The sequence below is a fragment of the Pseudonaja textilis genome, chromosome 1 (genome assembly GCF_049901715.1).
Source record: "Pseudonaja textilis isolate UNSWEBS1 chromosome 1, rPseTex1.2, whole genome shotgun sequence".
Taxonomy (NCBI): Eukaryota; Metazoa; Chordata; class Lepidosauria; order Squamata; family Elapidae; genus Pseudonaja; species Pseudonaja textilis.
In genome coordinates, this window is record NC_141990.1 from 165,736,700 (window position 1) to 165,757,910 (window position 21,211).

Sequence of the window (21,211 nt, forward strand, 5' to 3'; positions counted from 1 at the left end):
AGGTGGTGGCGGCGGCTCGCATTGTTTTCTGAGCTCTATAGGCTCTAGGGCTCAAAAACAACGCGAGCCGCCACCACCACCTCCTCCTCCCGAGCGGACTGAAAGCAGCTGGGGCTGAGGAAACAAAGCCAAGCGGAGCCAAAGCCACCTCGGCTCGCGTTGTCTTCTGAGCCCGCGAGCCTAGAGCCAGGGCGCTGTCATTGCATGGTGGAGCTTCTTGTCTCGGGAAACACTGGGCATTTTTGCTGCCCCCTGAGGGGAGGGCGATTCTGGGCTGTGCGATTGGGGAACTTCGTGGCTTTGGGTGGGTGGGAGCGAGGACGTTGACTTTAAGCACTGCCGACCGAGTGTTTCACAAATACCAGTGGGACCTCCGTCCACCACCACCCCTCCCTCTTTTGCCTCCTTCCTTCTGATCAATCAGGTTTTCCCAGTATTTGCTCACAGCTGCATTTTCTCTTCTGCCGTGCTAGGCGTTGAACGCGGGGATTTCTGATTCCCCTTACACGCACGTGGATATGCCGCGGGGCATTTTCTTCCAAACGCCCCATGGGCAGAGAACACTGACTTTCATGATAGTGAGATCGTTTCCCAAATTAATTGATTCACTAACCCAAAAGAAGAAGATGATGACGACAGTGGGAGGCAGGAGTCACTCTCTCTCTGCAAGCCCCCAGTGCCCGGCCCTTGCGAGAAAAGCAAGCGCCTTTCTTATGATCTCTCTCTCTCTCTCCCCGGAATACAGTCAAGCCCTTTCCAGCATGCGCGATCCACACCCCACCTGCACCTTGCAAATGCAAAACCCGGATGTTGCATTTGCAAGGTGCAAGCGCGGCGGCGGATCGCGCGTGCTGGAAAGGGCTTGACTGTATTCCAGAGAGAGAGAGAGACAGAGATCATAAGAATGGCTCTTGCTTTTTTCTTGCAAGGGAGAGAGTGACTCCTGCCTCCCACTGTCATCATCATCATCTTCTTTGGATTAGTGAATCAATTAAACCTTTCATGATAGTGAGATCGTTTCCCAAATTTCCCTTAAATCAGGGAAGAAATCAGAAACAAACCTTTGGACTGAGAATAAGATGCCATTTTTGTTGATTGCAGTGTGAAAAGTGTGAAAAAACACACTTCTTTTTCTTCATCTTCTTGTTCCCTATTTACTGGTCTCTTTCAAAGAGGAAATTGTAAACATCAAACTTACTCTCAACTGTCCTAGTGAAAGTTTTAATTAGATAATAATTCCCTCCCGGTGGCATTTTTTAATGTCAAGAGTGAATGAAGTTAACTTGCAATTGAGTATGCCATGTTAATTCATGCCATCTTGACACTAATGAAAGCAACATGCCTTTTTAGTTATATTTCATAGAAGTATCTATTTTTCATAGAGGTATCTATTTTTATTTTTGAAATTTACCAGTAGCTGCTGCATTTCCCACCCTAGGCTTATACTTGAGTCAATAAGTTTTCCCAGTTTTTTGTGGTAAAATTAGGGGTGCCTCGGCTTATATTCGGGTCGGCTTATACTCGAGTATATACGATATATTAGTAATAGAAATAACTTTAGAAAATTGGAAACAATGTATGATTAAAATGAGGGATAAAATAGTGTAATTTAGTGAAATGTTTGTAAATAAAATAAGTGAAATAAAATAAATGAGAAAATTGAATTAGGAAAGAACGGGAACATTTTAATTAGTTAATGTTTTATAAAATATAAGTGAAGGGGGGGAATTAACTATGGAAAGCTTATAATAGTTCCCATAGAAGTATGATATTTAATTGAAAAGTAATGTTAAAGATGTTAAGACTTTAATGAATATTAATATTAATGATAGAATTGAATTGGAATAGAATGTTGTTTTAATTATATACATTTATATTTTTTCTTTTTTTAAGAATACAGTGTGTATTTTAAGAATGTACCAAGCAGAATCCGAATGGAAGTTATGTATTATATTGAATGTTACAACTTTAGGGAAAAGATATAAAGGCGTCATACTCCAATCAGTAAGTACAGGAGAAATTTTGTTTAATGAGAAAAGATAATAGATAATTGAAACAGGACAGACAAAAAATATAAATACAATGATTTGAATTGAGATGAGATAATTAAAATAAAATTGAGAAAATTAAAAGAGGGGAGAAGCTATGCAGAAAATGTAAAATAGTAATAAGATATATAATAGAATATAAAAATGAGCATGAACCTGAATTTGTGTCTGTATGAAGAAATGTAACCTGGGATTACACTACTTTCAAAAAAGATGTTTTATTTGTATTTTTTTTTCTCTTTGTGAAAACTCAAATAAAACTTACAAAAAAAAAAGGACTACCTGTACTACTTTCTTTGATGGACTGCATATTCTATCACAAACATTTTCAACTTGTTATTTACTCCATGAACATTTTGTGTATACAATGAAGATGTGACACAAGCTGTTCTTAGTTTTTTTAACCTGAATCAAAAACTTTACTGAGATAAACTTTGACAGTGAAGAGAAACCATTTTACCAATGAAGCTTCTAAGGCCTCCCCTGAGCACATTCTGAAGTAACTTTTAACCCTAACCAGTGCATACAGTATATATTCTTATACCAGGGAAGTCACAATTCACATTTAAGACAAAATAATAATTAAACTTAAATGGTATAGATTATCTGTGGAATAATAATAGAGGAGTACCACAAGGCATTGTTTAAAACTTACATTCATAAAATTAAAGTGGTATATCATAGGTATATATACCACGTAATGTAACTCAATATACAGCAATTTCCCAGTAGCTCTATGCCTTTTGTGACAATTTTAAAATTTACCTGAACTGTCTGGACTTGTGGAGACTGAATAACTGATGGCTGTGCAGCTTGAATAACACCATGAACTTGAACTGTCTGTCCATTAGGCAATTGTACTAAGGTCACAGTGGGAGCGGAAGATGTTGCATGAGCTGCGGGCATAGATACCTAATGAAAGAGAGTGACACATTATTTTTAAAAACATTTAATGTCAGCATAAGGATAGATCTCCAGTTGGCAGACCATTTGTAACTCCTAAATGGCTCTTGTGTGGCTTGCCACAGGTTCCCAGATCTCACCAGCTGCCTGTCTTGCACCAACCCTTGCTTCAGGGGTGGGATGCTATAGAACCGGTAACTCTGAAGAGCAGCAGATACCGAATCAGTTCGGTGTTTGCTGCTGTTTGGCCCACCTGCCCGCCTGTCCTTTATTTCCTGCTTTTTCAACCTCAGCTGCTTTGCGTGGCACAGCTAAGGTTGAAAAGCAGGAAAAAAAGAGGCTTTTGAAACACTGCACACCTGCGTGCAATGCTTTTCAGCTGTCCGGATGGCACAGCTGATGTTTTTTGACACGCGCATGCGCACGCAAAACAGAGTCACCGAACCAGTAGTAACACTGGTTGAATTCCACCCCTGCCTTGCTTCTACCAACAATATATGGCTACGTTCAAAATTCTCCTGTTAAGATCAGTTGCAATGATATCACTGGAGAAGAAGGGAGACAGCTATGTCTCCTCTCCTTAATAGTCTTGATTTATCTCCAGATCTATCAGGAATAACATTTCCTATACTGAGAGAATTTGTCTATATACAAAGGTGTCTGTAGACATGTAAATCCTTGTGTGCACCTAGGCATTCTCGGAGACACTGAATGTGTCACTGGAAGTCAGCAAAGTTTCTAAGTTAAAATTCTATTCTAGTCATACAGTCAGACTTTGTTAAGCAGATATATTTGGATGCAATATTTGAACCACCCAGATAAAATTAGCAATGATTAGCTTTTGCAAGAAACCTGGAAATATACACCTACAATCAATTATATTGGCTTTCCTTTGATGTAGTTAGTATCATAAACTTCATGTAGCTAGATATACAAAATTATGAAACTTACTATATGCAAAAAAATTACCACCTATTTGAGACAGATTACAGGGTCCTGCAGGAATTGTGAATGCGCATATTGTTCATGATGAATCAGAAGCCATCATTTTAGTTTTTCCTCAGAAAGAAACATCCAAGGTGACAATACTCTTGCTTTGTGCAGATTTTGTACTAACTTTTCAAGTTAACTGCAAACCAGTGAATATTTTACTTTCAAATCCCCCAAAATCTATTATATTTTTCATGTAAATCTTCACTATCAGATTGTGCAATGTACTTTTGAACAATTTACTATTCTTACATTTGATCCATTTGCTAGCCATACTCAGTGAAAAGAAAAAAGGATAATCATATAAAGTGCTATGAAAATGAATAATACTAGTAATGGTTAATGGAATCAGATTATTTCTCTAACAGAAGGTATAGTAAGTCTAGCAGCTGTATATAATACTCTGCATTTTCCCACTCTAAATTTTCCTTCTACCCCTTGCTAGTCCAATCTGTTACCCCTTATATCATTTATATCAGCAAATTTATATAAATATTGTTCTGATTGTTACAACTATGAAGAGAACAACTGTTTTTAATTTATTTAAAATTTAATTGGATAATCATTTGACCACAAAATTAACTTAATAGCTCCACCAAAATTACTTCTTGAATCTACAGTGTGGCATTAAACACTACAGGGCAACTAGCAGATTTCTTATTGCACCTGACTTTTTAAAAAAAGGAATGCTGTAAAGCAAATTGCCAGCATACATGCTCATTTTTATTTCCAAAACTACCTCTTAGCATCAAATAGATCCCATAAAATGGTAAACAGCTTTAATCTGAAATATGCCTACATACCTGGAAAAGAATAAAACTATGTAGAGGAGACTACATAGGTTGGCAGATAATATTTTGGTACATTCATGCTTCACCCAGATGCATAAAATGTTACAAGCTAAAACATTCTCAGATTTATGCAGCCATGTTTCCAAACGAACAAAATGGGGATTTTATTATTTTAAGAGTTTTAAGGTTCTACAATTGATTTGTTTTAATTTTTTTTTAAAGAAAAATCCACTGATTCTAAAATATACACATAAAATGTATTTAAAATAACTTTAGTGCTTTAAAATGTGTCATTTCACTATGGCAGTAATTTTGTAAATGGGTATCCCACCATTAATCTCCTTTGAAAATGCCAGGAAAATGTCTCAAAATTTCCAATTTGCTCATCAATGCAAGATTTTGTAGATCCCACAGATGGGAAATAAATCAGTCTGTACAAATCTGTACCTGGGCCAATGTTGCAATTTGTGGTTGTGCCTGAACAGTCATCTGTTGATTTTCTGCCTCTGTAACAGCTGCATCTCCACTCTGTTGGTTCTCTGCACCAGATTCCATTGTCATTTAGTTATCTGTAATAATCATGATCATCATCATTCACATGTAACAAATAAAGAATATTTATTATAAAAACAATAAACAGATATTTATTAGTTATTATTTTATGTTATATTAGAACTTTTTCATTTACATAGAAGTAGTCTTGAGTTTATGATTGATTGCTTAATGATGTTCAAACTTACGATAGTGTAGGAAAGGATGCTTTACAGGTCATCACAAAAGGTTGCACCACCTTCCTCCCCAAGTGACATGATTGTGATCTGGGTGCTGAGCAAGCTGTTCACTCTTAAGAGGGTAAGGTCCTGCAATCATGTGATTGCCATTTGCAATCTTCTCTACCACTTGTCTAGAGGACTCTCTTTGGTTTATGAGGCTGACTGAGGAAAGCTAAACTCATTCTGTGGGGTGAAGAAACCAAACTCCTTAAAGATCAGACTCCATTCCTGCACCCCATCGAAAACATTCCTTTCACACATAGTGAGAACTGATATCCTTTTTGATGATTTAAGCTCAGTTTCTGCACCTCATGGAAGGAATTCTCTTCTAGGATGGGAAAGAGCGGATATCCTTTGATAGGCAGTTTTTTCAACCAACCCGTAGAGATGAAAGGAAGACAAAATCCAAGCAATTGTTTCAGCTCAAGGAGTGTGGCAGCACAGTTACATAAAGAACACTGGGTGACTGGGGGGTGAGACTTGGGACAGGCTGCACATGAGTGTCTCTTCCTCAGGATTTCAGTGGGAAAGATTTTCAGCTTCTGAGACATCTCTCTCTGCCAGAGACATCCTGGGACTACAGTCTGCTTAATGAACAATGCAATCACTTAAAGACCACAGCCAGGAGTGCAGTAATTGAACAAAGCAGTCATGCGAATAGTCAAATGTCTCACTTAATGGCCAAGATTCCAGTCCCAGTTGTGGTTAAGTGAGGGCTGCTTTTGATAATAAATTAATTACAGCAGTTCTGCACGCAATTAGATTTAACATTACAAAAATAATACATTTTGCATTTATTTACAGGTAAAATCAACTGCATTTTTTTCCTACAGAAAACCTTATGCAAAGTAACTGGTGGAACTTGGCTCTCTGTTCTGCTCCTCCCAATCCTCTCACAGACCTCCTTAGAAGATCAGAGGACCTACTGAGTAAGTCATACATGATACAGGGTAAGAAGGGAGAATCACTTTTTATTTCTAGAAGTTGTCTCTGATGATTTTTCTAATCTTGCTTAAGAGTATTGTCTATGTTACATGTTTTATCAAAGATAAGAACTAGCATAACAAGCAATCAAATTGAAGATAGAAGTAGCATAAAAAATAAATTATGAAATAATAATTATGGCAAAGATTTTTGCCAAAAAAGTTGCAACAAAATGTCAACTAAAAGTGATGTTAAGATTTGAAGGGTCTGGTAATTTAAAATTTTAAAATTATCCTTTACTCTTGATGTGGATTTTTAACTGTAACCGTCCACCAAACAATAAACTCTGATAACCTAGTTTATGATAAAACTTGCTATTGTTAAAATTTAGATTCTATCTTGCATGAAACTATGAGCATGCTGGGCTCTGGTTGCACAAGTGATATTTTGGCCAATACACGCTCAGGCTGACCACTCCTGTTCTAATTGTTAAGCAGGGAATACTACATGTGGCACAGCTTCAACTACAGCTGGCAATCAACTCCAACTTACAAAAAAGCATTATGGGAAAACCTTAATTGAGCCAATCATGAAGAGTGAAAGAAACAAATGTCTGTGACTTAGTGCCAACTGTGCCATATAAAACAGTGTAAATTAAAATGTAAGGAGTAAATGACAGAGCATGAATTAAGAAATGGAATGAAAAATACTTCTATGTAGAGAGGTGGGTTGCACAGACTGTAACAACTGGTTTGCCTAGTGCAGAACCAAAAATGTGAGCGTGTGCACCATCTGCACTTGCACACAGCTGAAAAAACTGGAGATTTCCTGCGCGCAGCAGCCGCAGTGAGCAGAGTGGGCGGGGTGCAAAAACTTAGCTGGGCTGCATGCGCGGGGGCAAGCAAGCTGGATATATAGAACAGGATAGCACTGGGTGGGTAGGCAGGCTCAGCCGGTGGCCGGAACTACCGGTACAGGCAAGCCGGTCTGAATCAGTAGCAGCCCACCACTGTATATTACATGCAGAAAAGTAAACCTATACAAGTAGTCCTCGACTTACAACAGTTCATTTAGTAACTGTTCAAAGGCACTGAAAAAAGTGACTTATGACCATTTTTCACACTTACAATCATTGCAGCATCCCCATGGTTAATGATCAAATTTCAGATGCTTGGCAACTGGTTCATATTTATGATGGTAACAGTGACCTGGGGTCACGTGATCAGCTTTTGAGACCTTCTGACAAGCAAAGTCAATGGGGAATCCAGATTCACTTAACCATGTTACTAACTTAACAAATACAATGATTCACAACAATTATGGCAGGAAAAATCATACAATGGGGCAAAAATCACCATATGTTTCACTTAGCAGCATAAATTTTGGGTTCAACTGTGGTTTTAACTTGAGGATTACATATAGTGTAATAATGAATGACAGAGCTGTAATATAGGTCAATAATTTCTATTTAGGATGTTATAGCATGTGTGAAAATAAAATTAATAGATTGGTGATAGCTGTGTATTATACTTCAGGGAAATGTCTTGATGGGAGAAGCTGAGATGAGTTTGGGGGAAAGTTCGGAACAATTGTAACTCAAAGGAAATAATGATTCTGTGATGGGACATGAATGGACAAAGACAAGAAAGCAAAGTGACTGGGCCATTTGGGGAGCCTACAACAAATGAGGATGGTGATCTGTTTCATGAGTGCTTCTTATAGTAAGGGCATATCTCAAGTTACATGGAAAAAATGAGAAAGGATCCTTGAAAGAAGTATGAAATGGAAGAGGCTGTGTATGGAACAAGAGTAATTGCTGCATAGTTAAAAATAATGTAATCAAAGGAACAGTTAAGATTAAAAGACAATGAAACAGAATGATTTTAATGGAAATATGAAATTGTTTCAGAACTGAGTGAAGAGGGATAAAATTGGAATTATTGGAATTTCAAGGTTATAAAATGATCTGGGATAAAACTGATGTTGGAGAAAGTATTTGGAAATTTGTCTAAGAATTTATGTTTATTTTATCAGTTATAAAACAATGAAGCAAAATAAATGCTATACAAACTAGTACTGAAGAAACAAATAACCAATAGCCAATGCTGTAAGAATATTGAAAAAATGGTAAGAATGCAGATGCACAGAATCTCAAAATGAAAGAACTGTAAAGTTGGAATAGACCCAAAGATCAACTAGTTCAACCTTTTGCAATGGGGGGGAGGGGGACGGGACTAAACTATATGTGAGAGATGGCTCTCCAGGCGCTTTTGAAAAATAAAAAACACTCCAGAAGTAGAGAATCTACAGCTACCATGGGTAGACTTTTCCACTGCTGTACTGATCTTAACAGTAACTTTCCCCTTGTATTTAAAACTTTGTATCTGCACTGACAAGCAATATTTTTGGTATTAGTTTATATGGCAATGGAAGATAGTTTCTCGCTATCTTCTCTTATGAGTCCCTTTTATATTACTGAACAAAAATACCATCTCTCCCCTTAGTCTTCTTTTCTCTAGATGAAATATCCCAAGTTCCTTCAAAATGTCCTCACAATAGAGCTTATTCTCACCTTTCTGAATTAAATTTTGCCTTCTTTTGAACCTATTTTAATCTAACAATATCTCTTTGGAAATATGGTGTTCAGAATCATTTACAATATTCTATATGAATAGAGGGGTGTTCTGATGCACCCCAGAACTGTGTTAGCAGATGCTCTTTTTCAGCTTGCTGTCGATGAGCACGGCCAAGTCCTTCTCTGATGTTGTGCCCCAAGCCATCTTGACTGAGTTGGTAAGTCAGTTTGTGCACTTGCACATCAAATCACAGTGCTTTGAAGTGGTTAAGTTTTAAAGATCAAATGCAAGCAAAAAAAATTCTATTTGGGTGCCAAGGCAAGCTATAATTTGCATAGACAACATTGAAATGAAACTAAAAGGATAAAATCTCTTACTCTGGATTGGGTCACTAACTTTATTACCATTGTACTAGTAATATAATCAATATTGCAAGACATTCACTGATTATAGTTTATATCTAGGCCCCAATTTAGTATATATCCACAATAATGAAATGATTAAAGATTAATAATTAATTATCCCATAAGCCACCCAGACTTATCTTGGTGTAAGATGGCCAACTAATAAAAATTACAAATACATAAAATAAGATAACCACCCTCTTTAGAGACAGCTTCTGATTCTCTTATTAAAAATCTGCTTGCTGCTTTCCTCCTCTTGGAGAATACTGTTCTTTGGGAATTTTAAAAGTTATTATCTTAACACATTTTTATATCAATTGTAAATGTAGTAAAGAATTGCACTAATGAGATTATTTTTCACTATGACAAGTAAAAATTATACTTTGCAGATTTTTCCTCCCTATACTATTTCTGACATAATTTTAGTCATAATAGATGAAGATGAATTATTATTTAAGTGCCATGATAGTGTTGTTCTTGCCAGTTTCTATCAGGAGAAAGCATTTGTCTACACATCAAACTAGTGTGTGTGTGTGTGTGTGTGTGTGTGTGAGAGAGAGAGAGAGAGAGAGAGAGAGAAGAGAGAGATCAATTCTTCAAGTGACCACTCTTTGGTCAGCCTCCACAGAATTAGATTCACTCGCGTAAATCAGGAAACCAACAAAGAAGCTGCAATTGATGTGCAAGACTGAGATCACCATGGGTTCCACAGAGCAGTCTTCCAGAATGACCCGATTTAATATGTTTAAATCAAAGCAATTAGCCAACTTTGATAAACAAGAGATTGTAAAGCTGCAACTCCAGTCTTTGGCTGAACAGGAAAGAAAAGCAAGGTTTCCACTACAACTCATGAAGAAAACTGATAACGAGAGTTCCATCATTAATGTTCCTTGCCATCACTGAGAGCCTTCCCCAATTAGGAAAAATAGCAAAATTAAATTCAGAAAGTGCAATTTTATTTAGAAGCGTTATGTTTGTCTTAGTTACACATACACAAAACAATCTCACAACACAACAAAATATTCTGCACCAGTATGATATAAAAGCTAGATTGAGATTCAGATTCAGGTCCACCTTCAGCCATATAAGTTTACTTTAGTCAAGCGCTCTCTTGAAAGCCAATCTAATTAAGGCTTCTTATGAAGAAACATTGAAGGAGAATAATGCATATATAAGCCACCCGAGCTCTGGTGGAAAGGCAGGATATAAATGTAGGAAATAAACATAAATGAGTACACAGTATTTTATAAATGCAACTGAGAATATGTGTAATGGAACAAACCTGCAAACTTTAAATTATCTATCAACATTCAAACTACTACCATACTTGAAATAACTTTCATTTTCTTTAAATCTATTTTATCACAACCTGACCATATTAAGAAAATATGTCTATTTTTCCAATGATCTGTGAATAATGTTGTGGACTGAAGATTAAAACAATAGTCGACACCTAAAACAATGCTTAAAACCTCAAATACTGTAACAAAGAAAGCCATCTTGACTTTTGATCAGTAATTGTTTGCCAGAGCTTAATGGTAACATTAAGCTCTGGCAGACAATACTGTATAAAAATTATAAATGACATTCGTGGCTTAGTTAACGTTAAAAATAGTCCTCAACTTATAAGTTAATTTAGTGGCCATTCAAAGTTATGACACTAAAAAAAGAGACATGACCATTTTTCACATAACTGTTGCCGCACCCCCTTAGTTATGAGATCAAAGTACAGATGCTTGGCAACTGACTCATATTTATGACAATTGTAGTGTCCTGTGATCATGTGATCACCTTTTGCCTCCTTCTGACAAGCAGTTAATGGGGAAGCCAAATACATATAACCATGTTACTAACTTAATTGCAGTGGTTCACTTAACAGTTGCAAGAAAGATTGTAAAATGGGGTGAAATTCACTTAACAAATGTCTCACTTAGTAACAGATATTCTGGGCTCAATTATGGTTGTAAACTGAGGACTACCTGTATTGTCACCTATAGGTGCATGAAATAGAGCTGGCCTATTCATATGTACTGGCTGCAACATGAATTATTGTGTAATAATACACTACATTGTGTTCAGTTTATGTTCATTAGACATGTAAATCAACAGAACGTGCAACTTTTTTATAAAATACTCATGATGACAAAATCGCTACAGAAGGGATTTAAAGTTTTAATAAGAGATTGTCCAATTTTTAAAACACATTTTGAAACCTGAACTCAGCCTGTTCAATTTTTATTTATACAATACACAGGGAATGTTCCAGCCTTGGAGATAGCCCAGAACTCAGTAACAAAGGACATGTTACTGAATACACCATTTAATCTATGCCAGATTAAAATGATCAATTAATTGGCTTTCATAATAAACAATACAGTACTGGATTATAGAAACTAATTATGAGTCTGCATAAGTTTCTTGTTTACAGTATTCAGCCAGCTTTTTCTCAGCATACTTCTATGCTGTGAAGATTGGATTTATTCCGAGACTGTATTTTTATAAATGTGAAACAAAACTGATTTTTCGGATATGTGAGAATCATTGAAATCAATTAATTAAGCAAGCCTGCAGAATACTGAGAGAAAGTCAATTAAATTGTATCTGTTTTACCAAGAAATTGGGGAGAGCAGAAGGAAAACTTGGGATGTTTCTCTCCATCAAGGGCATTAAAAAGTTCAGTCTCCTCCTGAAAATGTTTTTCTTTTTTTAAAAAAAATCTAAGACTTCTTTAAAGTTATTTTGGTTAAGTTTAAATCTTCAAGATGAAATGAAGTGTACCTTAACATACTGGTTTCCGATAACTTGATTGAACTCTTGTAGATGATCTTTGAGAAATTCTACAACTGGCGAAGTGTCAAATAATCAAGAGAGCCAACTTCCCAGTGTTTGAAAAAGTATATGTGGGGAGGGGAAAAGTACTCCCAGAAAAGTACAAAACAGTTAGCTGAATTCCAATACATGGTGAAATTCCAGTATACCTTGAAAGCACAGCAATAACAGGATTCAGCAGTTTGTTGAGAATAAATTGTGCCAGATGAAATTTTGATTCAGTGATACTTTGTGTATGTGCACGTGCATGTATACACACATGCTTTCAAGTCATTGTTGACTCCTGGTGACTGTGAGTCTCTGGAGTTTTCTTGGCAAAATTTTGGTTTACCACTGCCTTTTTCCTAGGGCTGAGTGAGAGTGATTGGCCTAAGGTCACCCAGTTAATTTTGTTCCTAAGGCAAGCTAACACTCACACCTCCTGGTTTCTATTCTGGTGCCTTCAATCACAGAACCAATTTCCTTAATAGCCTGCAGGAATACAATGGGCATAATGTATCTTGACATCACCACAGCATATGACAAAGAGCCCATAACAGTATGGGCTTTTAACAAGCTTGTTAAATGTGGAGTGGCATGATTAGGTGGGTACATAGCTTGGCTTAAAGAAATACCCAAAGAACACTCATCAATGGTTCTTCAAACAGAAAGGAAGAGAACAGTCTCTGTTGTTAAATGTTTTTATTAATGATTTTGATGAAGAGGCTGATGGAATGCTCATCAAATTTTCACTAATACATATTTGGTTGATGTAGCCAATGACCAAGAAGAAAAAAGTACTTAGAAGTATCTTGATAGGTTGTGGGAAAATGCTGAATGGGAAATGCTGAAAAGAACAGAATGAAATTTAACAGTATAAACATGAATGAGCATTTCTTCATTTAGCAAACAAAAAGCAAATGCAGATATAGGATGGGAAATATCCATTGTATATCTGATAGGATTTTGGTAATGCTACTGGTTAAAAATATTTTGGAACAAGTGTTGACCACAAATTGAATGAGATAATATGTACTATTATCAATACAATAAACAAATTCTGTGAGGCTACAGTAAAAACACATTACCATTTAGTGCAAATGTGATAAATTTTTAATAGGAATTTTTACTGAAGTCTAAAAAGAAAGACAAAAGACCTTAAATTGTTTTCTTAACTTGGATGAAAGTGGTTGATGGCGTTCTTTGGTTTAAGATCAGCTGATAAGAGTGCTGGTTTATAGATCAATTAGAAAGTTTTCCTTATCTAGATTTTGAATGTCCCTTATCCCTAAGATTTGAAATAAGCAAAGCTTAAGCAATGTCCTTATCTGATGATACACTACAAAATAAAGTATGTCATTATGCTCCTCTGACATGTCTTTTTCAATCACCTAGGAATTCTAGCAGTCACTTTGCTAACCACTATTAACCCAGCATCTAAGGGTATCAGGTTTCAGCAGGATTAATAATAACCCACTCAGAGTGTAGTGTTTAAGGCTCTCATTCACACGCATCTCTTCCTTTAGTATCTTGCTGTCTATTTTCAGTTTAATAGCAATTATCGAGTCTGCCATTCACTTAATTGTGATTCAATCATTTGAATTAAATGTAATTTTAATATAAATGTTATGATTAGAGCAATTATGGAACATACTATTAACTGGATATATACCTATGCAACTTTAATCTCAAAAGAAAAAGGCACATTTAAAAAAAGTGACACTAGTCAATATTAATGGTTTTATTTATGATACAATATCATCCCAAACTATAGGCTCTGGATGGTGCACAATTTTATCAGTCACTGAATCAATATGCAGCTTTCTGTGAAAATGAAGGTTTGATCATCCATAAAATAGACTACTAACAATTTTAAAAAACATAAGACATGTTGTTTTGGGATGCTATATATTGTTTCTCCAAAAATGAACACTGACTTTTAAAAAACTACTGTCTTTACCAAAATTAGCAGAATTTTATTCAGTAATTTTATCAGAGCAATTTACAATTGTAAATAGCCGATGATAAATTCTTTAATACCAATGTAATAGCATGAGGATTAATTACAGATGCATTAATAATAAATATATTACCAAAACAATTTTACTTCCAAAGGAAAATTGTTTCTTTTTGTATCCCTTAGCTTTCTATTTCACAGCTCTATCTTCTGGTATAGAATTGCCCCCACATTATGTATAGAACCCACTCTCCTACAGTTCTAGAAGGCCATTAAGACTTAGCTATTTTCACAAGCCTGAAGTCAATGTGTTTGTGGAGCCCTTTGTTTAGACTGCTATGTTTTGTTGTGTTTTAATTGTATATTTGATATACTATAAGCTTTTTTCAAGAATGCAGAAAGTTGATTTAATAAATATTTTAGCTTTAATTTTAATAGAAAATAATTGCCTTATACTTGTCTTATACTTATCTTCAAAAAATGCAATTTTAGGTTTTTGCATACACATGGTTTAAATGGGTCACATATAGACCAATATTTTAATGGAGGTTAGTCTTCCAAAGCTCAGCCTTACTTTCAAGTGATATACATAAGTTTGCAGTTGAGATATGTAACTAGGACACCATAACTACAGTATAACCATAAGCCTGCTGAAGTGAATCAGAGGGGGTACTCTGGTTCTCACAGTCTTGACAGGTAAGTAATGACAGATATGTTTCTCTTAAGTGAAGCTATTTACATTACTTGCCATATGCTAAATAAATATATATTTGTGTTTCCAATTTTCTTCTGTGTAAAGCCATGAGTGCTGGGTATGTTCTGGGCTGGTCATTCTTAAGTTTGCTGGAGTGAGTGCTTATAATGGAAACATTTGAGGGGTTACACACAACTTTTTAGGAGTTGCAGGCTTGGTTCTCGCTTTATATAATGTACTTCAATCAAAATGCATTTCTGGTTTTGTTTTGCCATATTTTTGACATGATTCCAACCAATTTTATAATAAAACTACCATTTACAGCTTAGCAAATGTACCAGGTATAAGAACATAAGGCAGACAAGACTTTCTGCTATCATTAATGAAGTTAAGAAGAGATCTTTAGCAGAGACCCATCACTGATAGGCATTAAAATTGTGGGAAAACTTCTCCCACACATTTCCCATCAATTCAAGCTTGAGCCATAAGAGCTGTTAAAGTTTCATTTTTCATTTTATGACAAAATCATGATAGGCTATATATTTTCACTGTGTGCGGGACTATTTCTCTGCTGTATCACAAAGAACCAAAGAATAGTGATTAAGGCACCATGCTAGAAATTGGGAGATTCTGCATTCTAGTTCTACTTTAAGCACAAAACCAGGTGACCTTGGGCCAGTCATTCTTCTCAGTCCCAGAAAACAGACACCGAAAGACAAACCACTTCTAAAAAAAATACTGCAGTTACCAGTTCAGGCAACTGCCAGGAATCAAGATTGACACAAAGGCATCAAAAATGAACATCCCCCCACCCACCCCCAATCATGAATTGGTGCAGGTAGATATTAAAGGGAAGAAAGTGTGAAAATCATTTGTTCATCAGCACATGCAGGGTAAACAGGAGTAACTGGTCTGGGATAGCTTTATGAATTGATTCACATATTGTGCAAGAAGTTATATGTTTGGTGCTTGTTTAGTAATATATGAATCCAGCTATTATGATGCATAAACCATGATTTGTGACTCGTATGACATAAAAGAGTCAATTGTGGCTCATTGAAATGATTGCTTAATAGAAGTCCAGTTGATGAGAACTGTTTATCTTCACATATGATCCTGATACAGGTAAACATGCCAGAAAACTTGAAATTATTGGATTAAAAACTAATTTTCTATACAATCCACAAGTAGACCACACAAATTGGAACATCTTTTGTTTTTATATTGGATGAACAGCAAATAGATGGAAATATACAAAATCTGAATTTCATAGTTGAGGTTGGGATTCAAGTTTAAATAATAGACTTTAAATAAGGCAATTAAAAGGATATGTGAGGCTTTCCAACGTTAGGCTTTTAACACTTGGCTAAAGTACATTTAATTCTTCTGAAAAATCCTTACATATAATGTAGCAATTAGAAATATTATCAAATTTTCAAAAAAAATGAAGATGGAAAAAATATGTATTCATTTGAAAACAAATTACAGTAGCCTATTACACTCTACAGAAAACTAAAGCACTGCAACATTCATTCATCCCTATTTTTTAAGGCTACTAAATCAGGGTGCAAAAATCTGAATAAGTAGTAGTTTGTAGTAACAACTGCTGGATGACTTTGGGCCCATCATTCTCTTAACCCATCCTATCTCTTGGGGTTGTTATTGTGGAGAAAATAGGAGGAAGAGGTATTAGATATGCTCATCACCTTTGATTTATAAATAAAAGTTGGGGGGGGGAAGCAAACAAACAAGATACCAAGTCTTGTTCTTGTCCTCTTATACAGTCTGCATTTTTTGCAACCAGGTTTATTAGCCCCATTACATTTTCCAAGTTTCTCTTTATCCTAATAATGCTTTCAGAGGCATTTTTGTAAAGTAAACTTGGCCATTTATGGCCTGCAGCATAGGCAACCCAATGGAAAGCTCCCCTTACAAGCAACATCTCTTGGAAAATAGATTACTTTTCTTTAAAATATTCATTTTCTGATGGTATCCATATGGAACAGATTATGTGAAAAATGATTACTGTATTTTAACAAATAAGATGTTTGACCGTTGACTAGTATATGGGATTATACAGCTAACGAAGTCTGTTATCTCTTTAAAAAGAAACCGGGAACTTTTATTCAAAGTACAGGAGGAGGAAAGCAGTCAATAAATGCATCCCAGATTATTGTGCTTGGCATATGAATACTATCCTACTAATCAAAAAAAATCAGAATGATTGGTCAAAACTCTAAAAGATAAAGCAATGCAGTATAACCCTCAATATTTGAAAAAATCCAGAACTTTTTGAATGACTTAAAAGGTATAGCTTCCAAACATTTTCCTTTTAGCACTGCAAGAATTTCAGCTTCTAAAGTTATGAAGTTTTCCCCAATTATATCTGAGTGAGCAACTTATGACTTTCTTAATGTTGCAAAACTAAAACCTCTGCATCCCTGTGAAGTTCAGTGCTATCTGCAGTAGATAGTATTATTTGCACTACACTACATGGAAAAGAATATATGTCTAGAATCTAGAGATGACTTTGGGTCATTTCTTTCTCAGCCCAAGGCCCATCAGAGGGTTGTTATGTGTAAATAGGAGGCAACAGCATATACACTGTCTCACATTAACCAAAAATAAAGATGGTATATAATCAAATAAAATATGATAATCCTGGTATTTTTTTCAATAACTAACATGAAGTATTGGACTGAAAGACAATTATTAGGGAAGTTAAAAAAAGGAATGTGAGTACCAGTGTGTCTTATGTTTTAGCACTTTTAGGCTCAAATTTTATTTTTTGTCAAAGCATTTAGCTGCCAATTACAGATAGATGACTAAGAATGCAATCTGTGAAATCTAAATCAGATAGCATCACCAGGGACACCCAGTTTATCCTAATCTGATTAACTAGTCGTGGAAGCCTCTGGTTTTCAAAGAGTTTCTAATCCCCATGAGCCATTTTTCAGGTTTGGAAGGGGTCAATAGCATCCAGTCTGCACAAGTTGAATAATGTTTTGAAGAATTCATATTTTAATATCCAATCTACGTGGGTGGTAGTTAAAAAATCAATAGAAACATAATGTACATTACAGACTAATCTGAAACTGGAAAAAACCCCTCTGCATTTTAAGTGTAAAATTCCCTTACATGTTGTGCCAGCTTTTTGAGTGCTAATGATATTTCTCTATACTAACAAGATAATATATGATTACATGTTCTCAGGCCTTAGAATATTCTGAGCTGGCAAATGCGGAGTGCAAATGTACAGATAACTGCAAGACAGAAACCCAAATATTACTATCACTTATCACCTATTACTATCACTTGAAGTTTTTACTAACCCTAATTCTAGAAGGATTTCTTTATAGTATGTTTAGGACAATATACATTGTATCACTACACAAAGTATATTACTAACAAAGAATCACTTCATTTAATGTATCTCTTATCTTTACTGTGATCATGGATTACTATGCTAGACAGGTGAAATACAGAAAATGAAACTGGAGGAAAAGTGAAGCCAAGTTCTCTCAAAAGCTGATAAAAGTTTGTTTCCGATAGCCTCAGCCTTTCACACTATATAGAGAGCGCCGAGAGGGAGGAAATTGTTCTAGAATGTAGGTTTGATTCAAAGAACTTTATTACAAAGGGACTCTGAAAGCTTTTTAATCTCGGTGCACATTTTGGGCAGTCATAAAAATTAAAAATTTGAATTTAAAACATTGGGCTATGTGGAACTCTAGAAACAGAGGAAGAACGGCAGAGACTGCAGATGTAACTTGGCCAGGCTGCCCCAACCCCGTCAACACTGCCAAGGAACTCCCTGCAGGAGAGGGGCGGGAAAATCCAAGCGGGTTTTGGGGCTGGGCCCCCAAACTCCTCGTTACCTAGGGCTACGTGGCCAAGCTGCGTTGGGGTTGGAGGGCAAGAGAAGCTGGAAAAAAAGGGGATTGCCTGCCAGGGCAAAACCGCTGCTCCCCAGTCAACCACTGCAGCCAAACGGGACACCCGCGGGTAAACCAGCCAAGGCTTAGGCAGGCCCGTGCGAGGAAGCGCACGGAGGCTTCTCACCGCCGGAGAAGAGGAAGGAGCCTCCCGCGCTGCCACGCCAAAAGGAGAAAGACGGCCGGGACCGATCGCCCAGGGCCGCTTCTCTCTGCAGGCGCCGAGGTCAAGAGAGCGGTGGCGGGAGAGTGGAGTTCCCGCTCCTGCCCCCTCCCCGGAACCCTGGACAGCCGCCGCCGAACCGTCCCCTCCCCACGGAGGAAGAGCGGCGGCGGCGGCGGCGCCGTTCCCGCCGCTGCTCGCTCGCCCGGCCGCCGTCTCCATCCGCCATTATTCTTTGTTCCTCACGCGGGCCGGCGGCGGCTGGGCTCGGCGGGAGAGGAGCAACTGCGGGGAAAGAGGCGCCTCCATTTTAAATTAAGGCCACCCCGAGGCCGAGGGGGAGACGACCCGGCGCTGCTGGAGTGGCCAGACCGGGACTCGGCTCTCCGTCCTTCCTTCCCTCTCGCTCCCCACGACTGCCGTCTCCCTCCCCCCCTCCCCGAACACCCGCTCGAGAGGCAACCCCGCCTCAACGGCCGCGCCGCTGCTGGTACTGGTGGTGGCGGCCCTGTGGCTGCCGCCCCTCCCTGTTTTTCTTCTCGGGCTGTTAGTCGCCTTCCTTCCTTCTCTTTGCTTTTCTCCTCTTACCGGCTACAGGCTGCTCCGTCACTGCTTTCGTTCGCGCCTAGGCTCTCGCCGCAGTTTTATTCTCTCCCCCACGTAACACACCGCGTCAAACTACACCTCCGCCGCGTCACTCACATAACACACACACGCTCTCTCAGGCTCTCCCAGCCCCGGCGACAGGCAGGCAGCAGCGGCCGACTGAGAGGGAGAGAGGAGCCAGCCAGGGAGCAAGCGCCGCCGAACATGCCTCGGCTCTCCTCCGCCCCCGCCCCGCGCACGCCCCCTCCCTCCTCTCTGTGCACGGAAAGAACCGAACGGCCTCCACGGAAATGCCCGAAGGGGGTAAGCTGCCGCGGCGGAAAAGAACGACCGACAGACTACCCGCGGAATGGCGCGGGAGGGGGGAGGGGAGGGAGAATAACGCCTGCTGTTAAAGCGGGAACTGTTGAGCAGACATTTTAGTTGCTCGGCCTGACCGACAAAGCACAGATCCACGTTCATGATCCAAGAGGAGGACAGGGCTACGAGGAAGAGCACGGCTCTCCGTCTGCTTGCTTTCTTGGCAGAAAGGAATGGCCCTCGCTTTGCCCAGTAACCCTCTGCCACTCCCGGGGCAATCGAAACGGAGGTCGGGGGCACAAATTTCCGAAAGGAGACGAGTGCATCCGAAGACAGCAAGAGGCAGTTCGGCGAATACTGTAAGGAAGGGGCAGGCTGAGCAAAACCGGGGAGAATTTAGGGTAGAAAGCAAGGCGGGCGGAGCGAGATTGCGATTCTGCCTGGATGGGAGCAAAAGCGTGCCAAGGCTTGGAAATGTAAACAGAGAAAATGCTTGGACGGGTTTTTTTTTGTTGTTTTTTTTAAAGAAAGATGGTCGCACGTGAGGAAACGGAGGAAAGATTTTTGGTAGGAGAACAAATATGTATGGTAGCAAAGAATCACGTCTGGAAGTAACTGTTTCGTTATAGTTTTATAAAATACACGTTTAATTTTTTTTATTTTAAACGATTATATATTTAGCAAAATGTGCTGGAAAAAATGCTAATGCATTTCCCTCATTCTCGAATGCCTGTTTTGGGATGAGAACAAAAAATCTGGCCAAGCTAAGACAAAACCCTACTGATGGGTTCAAAAAAACCCATCTCAGTGGGAAACTAGCCTTGCAAAAAACAGAGGATGGATTTTCACCATAGGTGAGTTTCAGAAGGCATTATTTTGTGATCCAGCAGCAATTCTGGGAAAAGAATGATAACTTGTTTTTCCATAAGTTGGAAAAACAAATTATCAAATATTCCTGCAACGAAATAACTGTATGGCACAACATCAGATTCAGCAACCCATCTGCATTTGAAAGACAAAGACCACTCTTGAAGATAGCAAAACCCACATTCTGGACAGAGGACTGGTGGTTTGAAAGAGGGGTCAAAGAGGCCACCTACATTAAAATTTAACTGCCCTCTCAACAGAGGGGGAGTGATACGATACCACCTATCTCCTGTTTACAACAGTCCGTTCAACAGTTTCAAAAAAGTTTCACACCCATTTACACTATTCAGGTGACCTTGAAGGCACAGATGAATCTCCAAGTGGCCTTCAATGACTCTCAGAATGCTAGCAACCAGATGACCACAAGGAATATAAATCCTTCCATTCCCCATCATTCAGTCAGAACTGAAGA

At 38.0% G+C, this 21,211-nt stretch overlaps 1 protein-coding gene across 4 annotated transcripts in view; it reads right to left on the minus strand.

Moving 5' to 3' along the window:
• The window catches only part of CREB1 (cAMP responsive element binding protein 1), a 49,451-nt gene extending 29,634 nt beyond the window's left edge, over positions 1–19,817 (minus strand). The window contains exons 1-3 of one of the 4 annotated variants that reach the window (XM_026707772.2): positions 19,555–19,817; positions 5,180–5,301; positions 2,814–2,960 (exon numbers count right to left, since the gene is read on the minus strand). In XM_026707772.2, the coding sequence (XP_026563557.1) occupies positions 2,814–2,960; positions 5,180–5,293 (261 nt within the window). In that variant the 5' untranslated portion in view covers positions 5,294–5,301; positions 19,555–19,817. The remainder of the gene's footprint in view (positions 1–2,813; positions 2,961–5,179; positions 5,302–19,554) is intronic. The other 3 variants (XM_087919659.1, XM_026707773.2, XM_087919658.1) reach the window with 3 other exon arrangements.
• Positions 19,818–21,211: the final 1,394 nt, after the last annotated feature.